The sequence below is a fragment of the Notolepis coatsorum genome, assembly GCF_963971535.1.
Source record: "Notolepis coatsorum genome assembly, chromosome: 8".
Classification (NCBI taxonomy): Eukaryota; Metazoa; Chordata; class Actinopteri; order Aulopiformes; family Paralepididae; genus Notolepis; species Notolepis coatsorum.
The window spans coordinates 38930406-38951619 of record NC_140172.1 but is presented as its reverse complement, the minus strand read 5'-3'; the positions used below and the strand labels follow the sequence as shown (position 1 = coordinate 38951619).

The 21214-nt window shown below is 43.8% G+C and overlaps 1 protein-coding gene across 1 annotated transcript; it reads right to left on the bottom strand.

Moving 5' to 3' along the window:
• Positions 1-1668: 1668 nt before the first annotated feature.
• On the bottom strand, positions 1669-12757 carry znrd2 (zinc ribbon domain containing 2). Its single transcript, XM_084320702.1, has 4 exons — positions 12692-12757; positions 5443-5594; positions 5223-5307; positions 1669-5081 (listed from the first exon to the last, which is right to left on the bottom strand). Exons 1-4 carry the CDS (start codon positions 12705-12707, stop codon positions 4591-4593), a joined length of 744 nt encoding a protein of 247 aa, XP_084176828.1. The 5' UTR covers positions 12708-12757; the 3' UTR covers positions 1669-4590.
• Between the last annotated feature and the right edge of the window lie 8457 nt (positions 12758-21214).

Below are 21214 nucleotides of genomic sequence, written 5' to 3'. Positions count from 1 at the left end.
GTAGCCCCGTTTATCATCAGTGGTGTGTGTCTCCTGCTGTCCTCTCCTATAATCCACGATCAGCTCCTTGGTTTTACCAATGTTCAGGAGCAGGCTGTTGTCCTGGCACCAGCGTTCCAGTACCTCAACCTCCTCCCGGTAGGCCTTCTCGTCGTTGTCCGAGATCAGCCCCACCACCATTGTGTCGTCTGCAAACTTCACTATGGAGTTGGAGCTGAACTTGGCCACACAATCGTGTGTGTAGAGTGAGTACAGCAGGGGGCTCAGAACACAGCCCTGGGGGGACCCGATGCTCAGGGTGATGGTGTTGGAGGTCTGACCCCCCACCCTGACCGCCTGGGGTCTTTCACTCAGAAAGTCCAGTACCCAGGCGCTCAGGGCGGAGCTCAGACCCAGCTCGATCAGCTTGTCCACCAGTCTGGTGGGGACTATGGTGTTGAACGCTGAGCTGTAGTCAATGAACAACAGTCTCACATAGCCCCCCTTCTGACGGTCAAGGTGAGAGAGGGTGCTGTGCAGTACCTGGGAGACCGCGTCGTCAGTGGACCTGTTTGTCATGTATGCAAATTGCATAGGGTCCATATCACTGGGGAGGGAGGCACAAATGTGGTCCTTGACCAGCCTCTCGAAACATTTCATGACCACAGAGGTGAGTGCCACCGGTCTGTAGTCATTGAGACATGTTGGGGAGGGTTTCTTCGGTACAGGGATGATGGTAGACATCTTGAAGCAGGCAGGGACCACTGACTCCGCCAGGGATTGATTAAATATGGTGGTGAACACCGGGGCTAGCTGGTTGGCACAGGACTTAAGTATGCGTCCTGTTATACCATCTGGGCCTGCCGCTTTCCTGGTGTTCACCTGCATAAATGCTCTTCTCACACTGTGTTCCGACAACGAGAGAGCGTCCCCGCCCCCCGCGGTTGCCCCCCTCCACAACAGCCGGCGCGCCACTGCGCCAGTGACGTCACTAGCCGGAGAGCTAGCAGCGCCACTGTCTACACCAATTGCAGTCTCCCGTAGGTGTTCTTTGAGAGTGGTTTTGGAAGTGGGTAGTGATTCACATTCCTTTACAGCTGTGGGCATAATTGCGAAACGTGTTTAGTCCCTTGTTTGAGCCGAATCTGGTTTGTACTGTATTGTACCCATTCTGCAATCTGTTAATAAAGTTTGCAATCTTTCAAGGGTACTACGACTATGCTTGCACCTCATGGTATGTGTATGATTATTTGATGATTGATTATGAATGACAACGATTTGGATTGTTTTCCAAATTAGTCACACTAATTCACTAAATCTGAAGGCCAGACAGCGGCCATCTTGGATTTTCTGTGTCAAAACATAAAACTGATGTCAGAATCTGAATCCTCATGCTTGATTTCTATGTCATCATCTATGATTCTATGTGGTTTAGTTCAAAAGTTAAATTTTCAAGATGGCCGGCACGTGATATTTTGTAAAAAGATATATACATGTTTTTTTGGAGGGACATGGACGCTAAATTTTCTCTAAAATAGTCCCCAGAATTGAAAAAAATCATCAGAACATGTCTGCCAGAGGATGGTCACAGAATTTAGGGTTTTGACTCTACTAGTACATAGCGTGACTGTACACACACACTAACGCAGCGCCATCTCCTGAAAGAAATACAACACTACAGGCGAGGTCAACAGGCAATTCATTCTTATTTATTCAACTCAAAACATTGCAGTATAGGCCCGCAACACTCAGGCACATTGTTTCCATATAAGCATTGTGACGTCCCACTTGTGAAAAAATATCCGTTTTGTTTTACCTTAAGTGAATCAGTGGTTTGATTGCCTTAGTATTTATTTCTCAAATCCTGCAGATGCACACTACCACATATCACCATGGAAGGCATCATTTCTAAATCTTGGACTGGTGCATTTGGCTGCATCCCTTCAGCTTATTACTGAACCAAGTGATAATTTTTTTTTCAGAATAAAGGACAAAGAAAACAATGGCCAACCAGATTAATAACAAAAGTATTAAGTTGTGTGACCACAGCTACAACACACACACCTGGTCAAAAGGAGGCTTCCAGCCTGCCAGAGCAAAGCCCTAGTAGGGCTGTCACTTCCTCCCAGAATCACAGGTAAGAGAATCTAACTGTCATGTAATCATCAGAATCCGCCATTACAAGCCACCACTCTGCCGGCAGCCCCCCATGCCTTTTCAGAATAGCAAACAATCCCAAAACAATTATTAATGTCATCAGTTTGGATAGTCGTAGTTGCATATCCTCTTTGAGTTACAGAGTGGGTGTGCGAGAGAGAGAGATGGAGCTACTGATTGGCAGTGACATTTCACTGTTACGAAAGCACAAATTTCGGGCAAAAAATAACATCACGAGTGACAAACATCCTTTTATTGGTAATGGCAGGTAAGCTCCTGCAGTGAGTTTTGTGCCCATACGATTTGATTGGTTGGGATGAACTCTGTTCCCGCCTCTGCTGGGCTCAGCAGTCAAGCCACTAGGCAGAGAGGAGACGAGAGAAATACAGACGTGCAGAAAGAGCGCAAAACAATTATAGGAAGCAACGCTCACCTTGTTAAATACTTCACCTATATGCATACCGGTAAATGCAATTTTTTTTTTTTAAAGACAATGTTACTTTCCGCGTAATTACATTCATCTGGGACACTGGAAAGTACGTTGTGAAATTAATAGAAGGGCTAACTGCCCTCCGATTTTAGAATTTGAACACATCCTTACAGTTTGAAAATGTAACGCAAAAATGACAGCCCTACTACACCCTGCAGTTTAGTTGTATGGGAAGGAGGCTTGGTTTGCTGGGTAAAACCTACAAAGAGCCAAACCAAAGCGATGTCCCAAACTCTGCATCATCAGAATAGTCCCAACAGAATTAGTGTGATAGTTAATAGTGTGAGATATAACAGCACTAGATCCAAAGATACATGTTTTTTGTGCGACAGCTGAGCCAGATTCAAAGGACAAGAGAGACCCAGCTGACAGTGTCCCAGCTCGCTTGCACACAATGCAGCCGGGACGCAGATAATGCGTGACGGTTTCTCACACAACCTGTGATTTTGCTCATATTCACTTAAACTCACAAGTGGCAACATGTAATCACACATCAACACCACCTGGCGTGTACTGTGAAACCTGGGAAGATGGACGGACAAAAAACATTCACCCAAACAACCCCAGTTGTTGTCCCGTTTGTAGTCGAAAGGTTTTATCTGTAGACTTCCATGTTCTTTCCGTGTTCTGTTCTACTTTTATTTTGGTTTTAATTCTATCAATAAAGAACATTATATAAAGAACATTATATAAATAACATCCATCAGCCTCCAAGAGTCGCTTCCAGTTCATGCACCTTGGTTGAAAGACGGAAGTTGCGACAGATTTATTTAGTCTCTTCCTACTTTTATTTTGGGAAAGCTGCTGTGGAGAAGTAGACGGCCATTTCCATGGAAGCACATTTATTGAAAATTCAGCAGATGGTGACGGTGGAGAGGCGGGTATTTTTTACTACAAATTGAGCAATCAATGTGGATTTTTCTAAATTGTATCACTATTTACCAGATTTAGCATGTGTTTAGCGCCGTCGCCTCCTGGGTTTCACTTTGTGTGGAGTTTGCATGTTGCGTTAAAAACACATGTATACTAGCAGTGCATACTCCTTGTCACTGCTCTGGAACCCTGGAGTGGGTGGGTGGGTGGGTCCTCCAGGTGCTGGACTATCGACGCCCACAGCTACCGAATAGCCAGGATGGGTTAAATCCAGGGAAGAGATTCTAATTGGAAACCAGTAGGCGTGTTTGGTGTGTGAATACATATTGCGAGTTGGGGTGAACTTGCAGCTAAAATAGGGAAACTTTACGCCATTATCTGCAGCCCAGATATGTGCAAGCAAGCTGGGGGGGGGGGGGGGGGGGGGGGGTGCTGCTGCGACTAACGCAGACCTAAAGTTAACCCTTTCACTGCCACACTACAGAAGGTAACCCTTTACCATCACACTACCTTTACCTAGTGTGATAGTAAAGGGTTGACCTTCTGTAGTGTGGCAGTGAAAGGGTTAACCAGCTTACAGGAAACAAGAGGAGCGATCCTATATCGACCCATCACAAACCGTGCCCCTTGTTCTTGATCCTCCAATCACAACTGTTAGCAGGGAAGCAACCATTGTGATTGGAGAATCAAGAAAATGGGGCGCAGCTCGATAGGTCAATTCCATACAGCGTAAAGCCGTCTCCCCCCCCCCCCACAGACACAGGAGATGTTTTAGGTCAACCAGAGTATGGGAATGTTAACATGCAACATGGGCCCTGCGCACGGAGAGACGCGCTAGTGTCCGGCAGGTGCCATCGTCAAGTGTACTCTATACACTTCATACATTTTCAAACCTTTTCAAATAAGAGATTTTGTTTTTGCCAAGATCCGCATTTTAGCTCTACACAGGTACAGTGACGTGAACAAGGTCAAAGTTCACAGGGACTAAGTAGCAAAGCAGCTGACCAAAGAGTCATAGACCCAAGACAGAGGTGGGTGGGGGACCAGCGTTCGCATTCTCTGCGGGGTCCGGGAGGGTCAGTCCAGGGTGGTCACTGGTTCAGCTCCCTGAGGCTGCGCAGTGACTTGGCACAGCTGGTGATGAGGCTGCACAGCTGGATACTGGCCTCGAGGGAGGCTGCGGTCTGCAGCTGGGAGCTGGCCCACTGGAGCTTGGCTAGAAGGGCTTCCTCTGCCTCTAGTAAGACAGGATTGTGGACACTGCTTTGTATGGAGCTAGGGGGGAGAGTGGGGGGAAAGGCGGGGGGAAAGGCGGGGGGAAAGGCAGGGGGAAAGGGAGGAGAGGCCACGACCGGGCTGGGGGCAGGAATTGCAGGTGCGGGGGCCGCAGGTGGAGGTAGGGAGGCTCTCAGCCCGGCGGCGGCCCCTTCACAGTGCTCCGGTCTGGGCAGAGGGACGGACCCGCTCGCCTGGGTGTTGCTGACACCTCTGTTCAGGTCTAAGGGCTGGGGTGGTGCAGAGGGCTGAGCTGCAGCAAGCTGTCTCTCTCTCACCTGGGACAACGCTGCCTGGGCGTTCAGAGCTGAACAGAGGAGAGAAGATGAGGGATGGGAGACAAGGAGAAAATGTTAAGTAAAAAAATAAAAAAAGCAGGAGACATAAAGCAAGCAAGAAGTGGTGTATTTGATCAGACACGTGTCAGTTTGTGTGTGTGTGTTCGTACCAGGATTGTCCTTGTCGACATCAGAGTCCAGCTCCTGACATGAGACACAGTAGTTCTTGTGCTGCTTGTCCTGTAGAAGAATTGTCTAGAAAAAAAAACATACTTACTTCAACCCATGCACACAACAGTGGTACACGTACATCACATCAATGTGGCTTCATCATTGCTTCATTAGGTACCCTCTCTCTTTCACAAACAAATAGAAATCCACAGCGCTCACCCCACACTGTTCACAGCACTCTCCCAGCATCTTGTATCCTTTGAGTAGGTAGCCTCCCATCAGTTTGCTGATTTTGTCCTGTCGCTCCCTCTGCGCTTGGATCACCTTCATCTCAGACTCAGTTGGAGGCTCCCATTCATAGTCCCCGTCATCTGGGATCACACGAACAACAGGTGCTTGTTAACTACATCAGATCGTTTGTCTTTTATTCATGCAATGAGAAAATTGTGCCCAGCTTCCCTGAATGGATTCAGCTTTGAGCGTTTAGCAACAAGTCACGTCTCTCTTAGAGCCATATGAAATCCGCGTTCACGGAATCGCGGACGGAATCGCGGAATTAACCAATAAAAATGGAATCAATTGCAAAACGTGGAATATTGCAGAATTTGGCCTAATCTGGACTGAAATTCCGTTTTTGGGTGGAACATTTGGTGCACACGCGACCGGGGAGGCGGACGCTATAGCGGGTTACACACAACACAGCAGTCTCCAAGCATAGATATATATATAGATAGATATCTATGTCTCCAAGCGTCTCGCTGCTTCGGTGTTAACATCGTCAAGAAGCTAAGAAATTCCCCAATAAGCCCTCAATTCAGAGCAGAGCAGTATCCGAATTACTTTTATGCCTCCGGCGATAAGGTGTTTTGCAAATTCTGTCAACGTTCCGTGGACTGAAGCCACAAAAACACTTGCGACACTATTGTGATTAAATAGCTATAACGTTAGGACATGATAGCTTCTTGCTAAATCTGGTGCACTCATCCATTTGTTTAATGCAAACGATTGTCATTATACACTGCCGTTTATAATCTAAATAAACTTAAATAGCTATGAAACGTTACAGTACATAGGACTATTGGATGGAAATGATAGCTTCTTGCTAAATCTGGTGCACTCATCCATTTGTTTAATGCAAACGATTGTCATTATACACTGCCGTTTATAATCTAAATAAACTTAAATAGCTATGAAACGTTACAGTACATAGGACTATTGGATGGAAATGATAGCTTCTTGCTAAATCTGGTGCACTCATCCATTTGTTTAATGCAAACGATTGTCATTATACACTGTCCTTTATAAACGAATATATTTATAAACCAACGGTGCCTAAATTATGCATTACTATATTTCATCACAATATAATAGATATTGCTAGGCTACTGACATTGTCATTGTGATAATGTCAGTAGTAGCTAGCTGTATCTATTGTTTACACTTGAAAAGTGTTGTGTAAAATTGAGTTGCAACACTTAAAAACATTAAATGGACTGTTATATCATATTCAATTGTGGACATTTATTCATTACCACTTATTAGACACTATTTCTGATGGTAAAATTAGCATAAAAAGCAAAATACAGAATTCTGAAATATAAAAACGGAATTTGGGAAAAAATTGAATGGAATTTGGAAAATAATAAAACGGATTTCATATGGCTCTTCTGACACTAGCTGTGTAACATTACTGTCGCATATCTCGCCGGTAGTAATAACTATAGATATATATGGGAATAGCGACCAAGTGGCTACGCAACCTAATAGGAGATCTTGCAAGTGTACCCCCACAGTTATCTTATTTAGCCCATGTTTAGCTAACCACGTTAGTCCCTGGCTTTATAGACAGTCTCCTCCCCACCGCATGTATATATTCCCTCCCCGCCGTATGGATATTTCTCTCCCACCCACCCACTCCCTCCTAATGTACAGTCCCCTCCCCATCGTATGTATATACTCTCAGGATCTAGGGGTAACAGTACTGTATATTTGAATACCGTTTATGTCACAAATGTATCTGTACTAAATACCTATATGTCCCTATGCCATAAATGTCATGTATGTTGTGTATGTCATAAATGTCTATATGAACTGAAAATGGGGCACCCTGATGGAAACAAGACAAACGTCTTTCTCTGGTCTGCATCCCCTTAACAATTGTGTGTATTGAGCCGTACTGTATTGTACCCATTCTGCAATCTGTTAAATAAAGTTTTCATTCATTCATGAATGGGGAATATGTGTCGCTCACACCATGTCATTGATTGATTGAAAACTTTATTAACAGATTGCAGAATGGGTACAATACAGTACAGCTCAATACACACAATTGTTAAGGGGATGCAGACCAGAGAAAGACTTGCGTCTTGTTTACATCAGTGTAACTGAGGGGTACAATTCCCTGACTGTATTGTTAGATATGATACTTACTACCACTACCTCTTGTACTTTAGACTCTGGCCACCCAGTACTAGGTATAAATAATTATGATAAACACTCCCACCTGATGAAACGGATCCAACACAAATGTACCAAGTCGAAAGTCTGCGTTTAATAATGATACATAGCAAAAGGTATGTACAACGATCACTTAATTACATTTATGATTTGAAATAGTATGCACTTTTATGGCAAATGAGTATTTGTAGGTAGATCAATATCGAATGTCCAATCTCTGATTGCGCAGGAAGCAAATATACAACCTGGAATATTTAGGGAACAATAGCAATGATACTTGAATGATTATATAGCTGGATACACTAGGGGAAGGTTCCGACTGCTTGTAGGACAGCTGGAGGGGGGGGGGGTAGAGTCTGGCTGTATCCCGTCTGGCCGAGGGTATCCTGGGAGAGCCCACAGTCGTGCGACCCGGTGCCCAGCGATCCTCGATCCACAGATGAAAGCAGTTGGACTCTCTGTGGCCGGCGTCCTCCGGTCCACGATGGAGAGACGTGAGGCGTCCTCGTCGTGTAGAGCGTCTTCTCACCTGTCGTCCTCTCCGGGGGGGGTATTTCCAACACACCGCAGTGTTGGCCTTTATTAGAGCCATATGAAATCCGCGTTCACGGAATCGCGGACGGAATCGCGGAATTGACCAATAAAAATGGAATCAACTGCAAAACGTGGAATATTGCAGAATTTGGCCTAATCTGGACTGAAATTCCGTTTTTGGGTGGAACGCTTGGTGCACACGCGACCGGGGAGGCGGACGCTAGAGCGGGTTACACACAACACAGGCAGTCTCCCAAGCGTCTCGCTGCTTCGGTGTTTACATCGTCAAGAAGCTAATACATTCCCCAATAAGCCCTCAATTCAGAGCAGAGCAGTATCCTAATGACTTTTATGCCTCCGGCGATAAGGTGTTTTGCTAATTCTGTCAACGTTCCGTGGACTGGAGCCACAAAAACACTTGCGACACTATAGCTATAACGTTAGGACATGATCGCTTCTTGCTAAATCTAGTGCACCCATCCATTTGTTTAATGCAAACGAGTCATTATACACTGCCCTTTATAATCGAAATAAACTTAAATAGCTATGAAACGTTTTACAGTACATAGGACTATAGATGGAAATGATAGCTTCTTGCTAAATCTGGTGCAATCCATTTGTTTAATGCAAACGATTGTCATTATACACTGTCCTTTATAAACGAAATAAACTAAACTAAAGGTGCCTAAATTATGCATTACTATATTTCATCACAATAAAATAGATATAGCTAGGCTACTGACATTGTGATAATGTCAGTAGTAGCTAGCTGTATCTATTGTTTACACTTGAAATGTGTATTTTTATTTTGTCACAATATTATTTGAAAAGTATTGTGTAAAATGTAACTGTATTTCTGAGTTGCAGCACTTAAAAACATTAAATGGACTGTTATGTCATATTCAATTGTAGACATTTATTCATTCCCACTTATTAGACACTATTTCTGATGGTAAAATGAGCATAAAAAGCAAAATACAGAATTCTGAAATATTAAAACGGAAAAAACGGAATTTGGGAAAAAATAAAATGGAATTTGGAAAATAATAAAACGGATTTCATATGGCTCTAGTCTCTCTCCCTCCATCTCCTGTATCTGTGTTTAGCAACAAGTCACGTCTCTCTCCCTCCATCTCCTGTATCTGTGTTTAGTAACAAGTCACATCTCTCTACCTCCTGCACTTAACAACAAGTCACGTCTCTCTCCCTCCAGCTCCTGTATCTGTGTTTAGCAACAAGTCCCCGTACCTGGTTGAACTAAGTCGATCAAGAGTCCCATTATCCAGATTCAATTAACCCGATGTTTGAATCCGGGATTTTCCTGTTCCTCGAACGCTGATTCAGTCTTGTTCATTTGAACCAGACTTGAGACCCAGGATAATTGCACGCGCCCGCCTCAGCTGACAAGACAGCAAGTGTCGATAGCAGAAATCCTGATTTTCTAACGGCATTGATTGATTGATTTAAAACTTTATTAACAGATTGCAGAATGGGTACAATGCAGTACGGCTCATAGCCTCGCCGACAAGTTAAATGCATAATCTATAGGCTAATTTTAAATCCCTCATTACCCCAATCAATCAGATTATATTTCTTTAAACGTACCTGCTGGCAGTATAGGCTTATGGAATGAATAATCAAATGAGATCTTGCTAGCGAAAATAATTAGTTCAGCTCTTTCAGAATAACGATAAAAACAAGCCCAAATAGTATATCTAATTGATACGAATTAATATTATGTACTATATAAATACATGGTTTCCAAAGAGAGGCTTGGAGGGAGGCTTGCAGTTACACTATTAATCAGGTTTTAATCTGTTTCGGACCTAATCCATACATGCATTGAATTGATTACCATTTGGTTTATACCAGTGACACCTCATGTTCATCATCAGATAACAGTGCTTGAAAAGATAAATGCATTTTCTCGAATTCATTCATCAAAAACGTCAAAGGCTCATTCAATTTATCAAGTCACGTCACGTCATCAAATCCATCAAACAGCGCATCTCCTCATATATTTTAATCCCAGTTACAATATCACAATAACGTGTGACACTATCACAGTGATACAATTAAATATTCCACAGATTCAGATTCCTCATAATTCATATCCACAATCCGCGCATAGCCGCTTCAGCTTGAATGAAACGCATCCGGGTGCTCCGTTAAGCAAATACACAGCGAAGAATATTAAACTAATCAGAGCCAAACACCCGATAGGTTTCATTCATTAAAAATATCCCAGCGGAATTCACATTTGCAATGATCCGTTTAGTCCGTTATTAAAATAACTGTGTGTCGCGACTCGCGAGCGCCGTATCCGTATAAATATGACGTGCATTATATAGGACAAAGTAAATTCATAGGCTGAATATGATTTATTATCAGCGTTACTGCAGACATATTATTTTACATTTCAAACGAAGCACAAGAACATAATTCAGAATGGTATAATGCAGATCTAGACTGTGAGAATAATTTCAGGAAGCGAGCTGGCATTTCTTTGCGGGGGCGTGGCCATGGTTCATCCAGCTAACTGAACTTAACCCTGCTCTCGACCAGGCTCAAACTTTTTGATCTGTTGTCATAGTGATTTAGACAATCGAGCATCGGGGAATGGAAAGGTCTGGCTTAAGTCAGGCTATGCTGGATATTATCCGGCTAACTCAGTTAGCCAGGTACGGGGAACGGGGCCCAGCTCCTGTATCTGTGTTTAGCAACAAGTCACGTCTCTCTCCCTCCAGCTCCTGTATCTGTGTTTAGCAGCAAGTCACATCTCTCTCTATCCAACAAAGCTGCTGCAATGAGTTTTTTCGATTTGCAAGGTAAACTAGACCTACTACTGTGGCTCTTCAACTAAAACTTCTCCAGGAGCTACCATAGATTAATCTTTGACTTGATTAGGCCAAATGCATGCAGGAAAGGGAGCATGGCACAATCTAGCCGCTAGTGTATCAACACTAGGCTGTCATGTTATTGGGAAGGGAACTAACTGTAACAGCTATAACTAGAGATGTCCGATATTATCGGCCGATATTGGCATTCAAATGTAATATCGGAAATTATCGGTATCAGTTTTTAAATATTAGTTTTTATTTAACCTTTATTTACCCAGCCAAGCAAGTAAGAACAAATTATTATATACAAAAGCAGCCTGACAATGGGATCTCAGTGCCTTAACCCCTGGGATACTTGGTGTGCGCGGGGACGAAAGAACGTGCGAGGAGTCAGGACGCACTTTCTCGGGGGGACGGACGTATGTAAACTATAGATGAGTCGCTCGCAGTCAACCAGCACCTGCTAACGGGTCGAACCCTTTAGCTCAACTGGTTAGTGCGGCTGCCTGTGGATCCTATGGTCACGGGTTCAAATCCCTCGGTTACAATATCAACTCAAAATCTGTGGGTAGGACAGAGATTGCCTTGAAATATTTTAAGCATTAGTCGTAAGAGCTTTATAATAAGCTGCATTGATATAATGAATCACCAATGAGGGAAAAAAGGGAGAAAATAACTGAATGCTTTCCCCATCACATATCATGTTTTGACCCTGCACACCCTATACTACTACCATGGTCTGTACTTCATCACCGTGAGAAAGCGTATGCATCAAGTTTACAAGTGGCGATATTTATAAGTCATGAATGAACTAATCTAAATTCGATTATGGGTTTATATTAGGCCTAAACACTCATATATATGTATTTCATTTCTTTATTGACATTGTTTAAATCAGCAGTTAAAATTCACTGGCCCAAATATTATCATGCATTTTGGGTGAAAGTTGTGATTTATCAGTGACCTTTTGTGGTGCAAAAAATATTTCATTATGCAAATAGAGCATCATGATGATACATTGTGAGAAATATTACATTGATTTGACATACTGGGATTCCTAAAGTTAATCAAACCACCTGCATCAAAAATGAAAGGTTGAATAATCTGGCTTAATCTGCTGCTGCCTTGGACATGGTTGGTCTCGATTTTCTGACCAGGTCGACTAAAGGGCTCGAGCATGTAGCTGTCATCATAATGTGTCGGCATGCTCTACATTCCTTTGACCAGCAGGGGGCCCTAGTGTACACTAGAAGCCTCGAGAAATTAACCTATTTTCGACACATTGGCTGGAAAGCCTCAACGATTCGCCAATACCACCAGTCTCAGTCTTCAACGACAACAAAAACTGCTTACCGTTTTGGCAAGTTGGCAAATTACGTTAAGGTTAATGTTAGCTGATTATTAGTCTAGATATAACGCTAGCAGCATGTCGCAGTGGGCCGAGTTGACGTCTAGGTTGACTTGTTAGCTAAACTAGGCTAATGTTGTAGCTAACGTTGTGTCAAATCCTGAATCGAAAATTACCGATACAACGAAACCAGAGGCTTGCTTTCTAAATAGCTACATGGCGAAAACGCCAACACGGTTAACGGACGCAACCCAACGTTATGAAATTGTTCACTTAAAAGTTTACAAACCTCCATTTAAAGCCATGTTGCTCCACTGGTGCTCTTCACGACAGCGACACCAGCGCCAAGCGTCGCTTAACCGGAAGTGTAACATCTTCTGTTTTGTTTAACGGCGGTTGGCACCCATAAACGGTGCACTACCGCCATCTAGCTAAAACGTATCGCCACTGACTGACCTCCCAAAGTGTATGCCAGATGCGAACCCAGAAGCTGCATGAATGAATGATGAATGAAAACTTTATTTAATAGATTGCAGAATAGTAACAATACAGTACGGCTCAATACACACAATTGTTAAGGCGATGCAGACCAGAGAAAGACGTTTGTCTTGTTTACATCAGGGTCCCCCATTTTCAATTCATATTGACATTTATGACATATACTCAACATACATGACATTTATGGCATAGGGACATACAGGTATTTAGTACTGTTACATTTGAATTGTGACATATACGATATTCAAATATACAGTACTGTTACCCATAGATCCTGACAGAGTATATACATATGATGGGGAGGGGACTGCACATTAGGAGGGGGTGGGTGGGTGGGAGAGAAATATACATCCGGTGGGGAGAGAATATATACATGGTAAAATCGACCCCACCCCTTTAGCTATTGATATTAGCCATGGAATAATTCAAAGGGAGCTAGTCTACGCAGAGAGAGAGATACATTGGTCATTTTTAATGTCTTGTGAAAAGGGTCAATGGTAGCAAACAGTGCCTTTCCATCATTCAAATTGGAAATCATCATCTACCCGTTGTCTCGGGCTCCGGACCAGGCTCCGGACCTGGGGCGACAGGTATTTTGCTGCAGCTGCACCCCCCCTCTGCCCTCCCCATCCCCATCTGGACTGCCAACACAAATTAAATAAATATAGCCCAAAATCACAACGAATTGCCCCCATGGGCTTCACAGATCAAGAAGAAACATCACAATATATCCACAATAAAAACCACCATAAAATCCACAATTTTGCAACAAACCCAGACTTTCCCCAATGAAGATAAGGAACAACTCCCTAATACATAGCAATAGGGGAAAAAAGGGGAGAAACCTCAGATGGGCAGTTCAAAGGGGATCCCCCATCATGGGTGTCAGTGATATAGTGTTGCTATGGATGATAGATGGATGGAGAATAGGACAAGCGAACAATTGGTATGTATATGCATATATACATGTAATATAAACACATAAATAGCAATAGTATCTAAAGTATTTAAGAACATTTTAAAATAAAAAAAATAATGGAACTAATAACAAAGGGTTCACCTTCTGTCGTGTGGCAGTGAAAGGGTTAACCGGCTGTTGTGTGGCAGTGAAAGGGTTAACCTTCTGTGTATTGTCGCAGTGAAAGGGTTAACCGTTTTGGTGGTGCAGCAGTGAAAGGGTTAAAACAGCCCTCAAAACCCACCTTTTCACTCTTGCTTTCGACCATTAACTTTTTGTTTTATTTTGCTTTGAGCACCGTAAAAGCGCAATATGAATTTAATGTATTATTATTATTATTATTATTATTATTATTATTATTATTATTATTATTATTATTATTATTATTATTATTATTATTATTATTATTATTATTATTATTATTATTATTATTATTATTATTATTATTATTATTATTATTATTATTATTATTATTATTATTATTATTATTTTTATTTTGGCTCCCATGTATCTGCATTTCCTGAGAGAACCCTGATACCTGAGGAGTGAGGTTCCACCTGTGGTTCCCCCCATATTAGCCACTCATTGAAGATCAAAACAATATCTTTATATTTACATTTACATTTACATTTAGTCATTTAGCTGACGCTTTTATCCAAAGCGACTTACAAGTTCTGTGCGACAAGACAGCAAGAAGGGTATAACTCTATCAGCTGAGTAACAATGTTCATCAAAGTGTTGCGTGTTACAGTGTAGGTTAGTTTATTAGGACAAGTGCATGACATTAAGGTTAGTCGGGGTTAGATTTTTTTCTTTTTCTTTTTTTTTATCATTTCAGATAATGGTTGAAGAAGTGAGTCTTTAGTCGACGGCGAAAGATTGGACGGGATTCGGCTGTCCTAACTGGGATGGGTAATTCATTCCACCATTGTGGGGCAAGGACTGAGAATAGGCGGCTTCTCTTTGATGACCCTCCGGGAGCTTGGATAGGAGTAGATCTGAGGCGGCCAGAAGATGCAGAGCGTAGGGGTCTTGAGGGTGTGTAGTTAGAGACCATTGACCGGAGGTAGGCGGGAGCGGTTCCCTTTGCCGCACGGTATGCTAGGTCGAGGGCCTTGAAGCGGATACGTGCAGCAATGGGGAGCCAGTGCAGGTCCCTAAGAAGTGGGGTGACATGGGCCGACTTCGGTAGGTTTGAGATCAGGCGGGCCGCTGCATTTTGAATGAGTTGAAGAGGCTTGGTGGCAGTGGCCGGGAGGCCAGCTAGCAGTGCGTTGCAGTAGTCGAGGCGGGAGATGACTGTTGATTGGACGAGGAGTTGGGTGGCTTCTTTTGTCAGGAAGGGGCGTATCCTTCTGACGTTGCTCAGGAGGAATCTGCAGGTTCTGGTTGTCGCTGCGATGTGAGCAGAGAAGTTCAACTGGTCGTCGAGGACAACACCAAGGTTCTTGGCGGTCGGCGACGCGGTCACAGCTGCATTCTCGACTGTGATGGAGAGGTCGGTCAGGGGGGAGGATTTGGCCGGCAGGTGGAGCAATTCTGTTTTGCTTAGGTTCAGTTTGAGGTGGTTGGTCGTCATCCAGGCGGAGATGTCGGACAGACAGGCCGAGATCCGCTCAGAGACGTGGATATCTGAGGGAGGGAAGGAGAGGAAGAGTTGAGTATCATCGGCATAACAATGATATGAGAAGCCATGAGACGTGATAATGTTACCCAGTGATTTAGTGTAGAGGGAGAAGAGAAGGGGTCCTAGGACCGAGCCCTGGGGGACACCCGTCCGGAGGGGGCGGGTGGCCGACAGAGTCCCTCTCCATGACACTTGGTAGGAGCGGTCATTGAGGTATGATGTCAGCCATGTCAGCGCAGATCCAGCCACTCCCATTCCTGCGAGGGCCGCGAGGAGGATCTGATGGTTGACTGTGTCGAAGGCTGCAGATAGATCTAGGAGAATCAGGACAGAGGAGAGGCCTTTTGCTCTTATATAGTATAGTATTACAGCCGAATCATATTGTGTAGGTTCATAATCTTTGATGAAGATATAGATTATTGAATTATTAGTCCATGGCCTGGGTGATGACTCAATTCTGATGGCTGGATGGCAGGGGCGGGGCTAGGGGGTGGCTACTTGGGCTCAAGCCCCGAATGTATTCTGAAAAGACCCGAATCTATTTATAATTTTTTTTTTTTCTTTTTTTTTTTTTTTTCAATTCATCATTGTTACATGAAAATATGTTTGCACCAGATTTAGCAGAGGCTAATTTCCATCTGTGGTCTATCCAGCTGCTAACTGTATTTGAGTAGTAGTGAGTTAAGTCTTGGTGTTATGGTAGACTCAGACCTAAGCTTTAAATCACAATCAACAAGTTGACAAAAACTTAATTCTTCCACCTTAGAAACATAGCTAAAGTACGGCCATTTATAAATCAAAAGGACGCTGAAAACCAGATCCATGCCTTTATCTCAAGCCAACTCGACTACTGTAATGCACTCCTTACCGGCCTCCCGAAAAAATACGATGATAACTATTTTATTGCACTGCACTATTTTACTTTGTATCAGTGAATCATAGACGCCTGGCCATAAGAGCATTCGGAGCATCTCTGCTCTCCCACTATTGAACTTGGGGGAGCAAAGGTATGATCTTGCTCCACCACTTTTTGATTATATGAAAAATATGATATATCCCCCCCCAATATATAAATCTAACCATAACTACGTTATGGTTAACTGAGTTTTATAGTGAAAAGAGCAGCTTTATTGGTCAAGATTGAAGGCTCTATATTGCAGGAAATTGCACGTACAGGTTCATTAAATTAAAAAAAAATCTGCCACCCCTTGCCTGCCCTAAATCTTTTTTTTTAAATAAAAAAAAATAAAAAAAATAAAAAATAAAGGGCACCTATTTGGGCTAAGCCCCGGATCTCCTACAATCCTAAATACGCCCCTGCTGGATGGTTGTTTATTATTTTTCGATATACTGCACGGCTAGAGCCTCATTGCAGTTCAAAATGCGCTTCTTTGGCAATGACAATGACCCAGAAATCGAACTTTATAGACGGGTGTCTCGTCCACGTCAGACTCAGTGTGCCTGACCCATCAGTCAGTTTTGATTGATTGATTGAATTGATTGAAAACTTTATTAACAGATTGCAGAATGGGTACAGTACAGTACAGCTCAATACACACAATTGTTAAGGGGATGCAGACCAGAGAAAGGCGGGGTGGGGGAAACTGTACAACTGTACAAGCAAAACTGTACATTGGAATATCAACGAAACCATACTTGGTTCCAAGAGGAGGGTCTCGTGTATTCTTGTGTTAGGTCATTTACTGTACATTGGAGGGGGTTGGGTTAGGACATTTACGGTGGCCAGTTTCGAATTGCAGTCTCCCGTAGGTGTTTTTTGAGAGTGGTTTTGAAAGTGGGTAGTGATTCACATTCCTTTACAGCTTTGGTATAGGGCGTTCCACATTGTTGTGGCATAATTGCAAAACGTGTTTAGTCCCTTGTTTGAGCCGAATCTGGGTTTAACATGATTTGTGGAGCTCCCTCTGGTGTTCACTGACCTTTGGGAAGTATTTTGACATGTACATGGGTATCTTAGTCGTGTAGTGTATCTTGTAGACCAGGCCCATTGCAAGTTGCTGTACTCTGTCTTCTACTCTAAGCTATCCTATGTAGTCAAAGTGGGCAGGGGTGAGGTGGGTTCTAGGAGTAAGGTCAAGTAGTAGTCTGACCAGTTTGTTTTGTGATGTTTGTAATCTTGTTTTTAGCGCCTTTGAGGTACTTTGGTACCATGAGGTGCAAGCATAGTCGTAGTACCCTTGAATGAGTCTGTCAGTTGTCAGTAGTTGTAAAGCATATCAGCTAGCTAGTCCACAAACAAGTAATGAAACTAGTTTGCTACAATTTAGTAAATGTTAGTGGCTCAAAAACATCTACAGCAAGTGTGACAATGTATTTGTCACCTGCTAGCACAGGTTAGCCAATGTTAATCTCCATTTGTAACTGATCATACTGGTCCCATGAAATTGTTTAAATTTGAAAGTTTAAATTATGATACCAACTTGACATCTCCTTTCAATGAACAGAGGGCCACCACGACCACGCCCCCCACCGACCACGCCCCCTCACAGACCACGCCCCTCACCGAGAGCTGGCTATGCTCAGAGGGTGCACTAAGCCACGCCCCCTCACCGAGAGTTGGCTGTGCTCAGAGAGGGTGCACTAAGCCACGCCCCCTCACAGAGAGTTGGCTGTGCTCAGAGAGGGTGCACTAAGCCACGCCCCCTCAACGAGAGTTGGCTGTGCTCAGAGAGGGTGCACTAAGCCACGCCCCCTCACCGAGAGCTGGCTGTGCTCAGAGAGGGTGCACTAAGCCACGCCCCCTCACCGAGAGTTGGCTGTGCTCAGAGAGGGTGCACTAAGCCACGCCCCCTCAACGAGAGTTGGCTGTGCTCAGAGAAGGTGCACTAAGCCACGCCCCCTCAACAAGAGTTGGCTGTGCTCAGAGAGGGTGCACTAAGCCACGCCCCCTCAACAAGAGTTGGCTGTGCTCAGAGAGGGTGCACTAAGCCACGCCCCCTCAACAAGAGTTGGCTGTGCTCAGAGAGGGTGCACTAAGCCACGCCCCCTCAACGAGAGTTGGCTGTGCTCAGAGAGGGTGCACTAAGCCACGCCCCCTCAACGAGAGTTGGCTGTGCTCTAACCTCGTTCCCAGTTTTATCTCCGTGAGATAAAGCCTGGTAAAGAACTACTGCCGAAAGTGGTAGAATTTCCGGTGTATGTACTTCCCCTGGAAGCTGCCTCCGAACGGACCAAACTTTTCCCGAATCCTGATGGCAAACAAGCTAGAACGTCCCGGTCATGTAGTAAATTCTTCAGGCAAAGAAGAGGAGATTTCCGTCCCCTCGGTCCAGGCCCACCTCCGCCGCTGCAGGAGGATATGGGAGGACACCAGGGCTGCGCTGCTCCGCTCCGCTGACCGGAACCGCCGCTTTGCTGACCGCCACAGGACCCCGGCTCCCGACTACCAACCAGGTCAGATGGTTTGGCTCTCGTCTCGAGACCTGCCACTCAAGTCCGTTTCCCGGAAACTCTCACCCCGTTTTGTTGGCCATAAATCATAAATCCCTCAGTCGTCAGACTCAAGCTTCCCTCCCATATGCGCATTCACCTTTCATTTCATGTAGGGGTGTAACGATGCATCGATTAATCTAAATGCATCGATTCTAATGTGACGATTGTGGTATAATTATGTCCTCATGTAAATATATCCCCCTCCCCTGTGTTCCCTTTACCTGTGCCCCCCCCCCCCCCTCTGTGGAATAAGACACTCCCCTCCCCTGTGTCCCCATTACCTGTACCCCCCCCCCCATCTGACCTATCAAATGGGACCACACCCCCTCCTGTTAACTATATAGATCTCCTCTTGAGATCTATCCAGGTTCTTACCTGGGTAATTTCAGCTGATCACCTGGGGCGAGAGCCTCAGCCATTCTCTCTATGTATTCTATCTGTTTGGTTAATAAACCTTGTTATTATCCAAGCCTCGGTTGACTGAGACATTCTTCATCAGGATATCCACAAATATCCCACAATTGGCGTCTACGAACTTGTGACGGACTTTTTGCGTCCTCCCGGCGTGCTGTATCATTCAACTATACAGAGAAAAGTGAGTATAATAGGATGGTCGACCAAAAATGTATGGAAGGAATTAAAATCTTCCCGCTTTTCTCTGTGCCAGGTGAATATTACAGAATGTTGTCCAATATTGAGATCATGGCTGAGTAGAATAATGTGCATTAATATATCTGATCTGTATTGAGAATCGTTACCAGGGCGCGCATGCACCTGGGTCCTTTATCAGGCGGTTCTGAGAGGATGGGTTATAGTGCTATTCCCAAAAGTTTAGGCACAAAGGTTGAGGTGCTATTCCTGGTCGAGTCGGAGCCGACCGAAAGCTAAGGCACACACAGGTTGTTGGATTGCTACCCCTAGTCTAGCTGATGCAGACTAAAAATATAGGCAACAAAATAGATACGTGAGCTTATTATGATGTGATATCCTTGGAAAACGCTACTCTGTTAAAAACGTTCTGTGATTCCTTTGCAAAGAGGCGGGAAGTTAGGACCGAGAAGCTGATGGAATCATAATTAGAAATTACCAGAGTAGCGTCATAATATTCATTGTTTCAACCTCAAACTAAGCCCACAATCTCATTCCTGAAAACGATGTATTTTGGATTAAATTAACCAATTGATCAATACAGATAGCGGGAAGATGATCACGCGATGTCCTAGTTAGTACATGATTACGCGATGTCCCGGGAGTACGTAAATGTACATTAAACGGGACATCAGTCGCGGAAAGTACATTAAACAGGACGTTAGTCGCGGGTTAAGAGGCCGAGAGTATGATTAAAAGGTATATATAATCTAATATATCGCTGGTAAATTTCGAAGTCAGGTTCGGTCGTTATGATTTTAATAACGATGTGTAGTTATATATCAAGGGTATTAATGCCTTGTCGCAACAGATGTTGGCCGACTAAACGTAAAGCGATCCAATACAGTCAGATATACACACACGTTAACTTATATGTATTATTGTTTGTTTGTCTGTTTAAGTCTCGTTTGTATGTGCACAAGTATTATAGGACCCGTCGCGTTGCTTTATTGAGTCAAGAACCGGCTGCGGATAGCGCGACGAGCATTGAGAAACGAGTTACCGTTATACAAAGAATAACATTGAAGTGCAGTTCACGGGAACAAACTAGGATAGTAATTTCCGGATTCCGCAGAACACCGGCCCGCGGGAACGGCCATTTGGGGAAGTATAGTTTTATCGTTTCAGTTTGTTTACGTTTCACATATGCACAGGCGCGTTCATTCGGTAACAAAACGCTGGTATAGGAATTCCAGGCTATTGAGAGCTCGTGGGAAAAATACTGTATGAATTACAAAGCGTTATTTCCGAGGCGAATGAGAACACACGAACGTCGCATGGAGCAATGACGTGACGCTATGCGCGCCGTGAAGTTATTATTTTATATTAAACTATCCATAAGCGAACGTAAAGTGTAATGTACCCAAGGCCAAGGGTGCGTGAAATCCACGTGTAGTATATGTTTTATTTGTATATGTATGTGCGCGCTGCTATTGGAAAATGTTGAGTTGAGGTGGCGAGATGCGGGTTGCTGACGACACGTAACGGATCCAACCCAACACAACAGCTGTCCCCGGTGAGTATGACAATCATAAATATAGATGCATTGATTGATTGAAAACTTTATTAACAGATTGCAGAATGGGTACAATACAGCACAGCTCAATACACAATTGTTAAGGGGATGC

Excerpts from the sequence above, each read along its gene's own strand:
- znrd2 (XM_084320702.1), bottom strand. Across the intron at positions 5,308-5,442 it reads AGTGCTGTGAACAGTGTGGG|ACAATTCTTCTACAGGACAA; the intron begins GTGAGCGCTGTG and ends TTTTTTTTCTAG. Across the intron at positions 5,082-5,222 it reads TGTCGACAAGGACAATCCTG|CTCTGAACGCCCAGGCAGCG; the intron begins GTACGAACACAC and ends TCCTCTGTTCAG.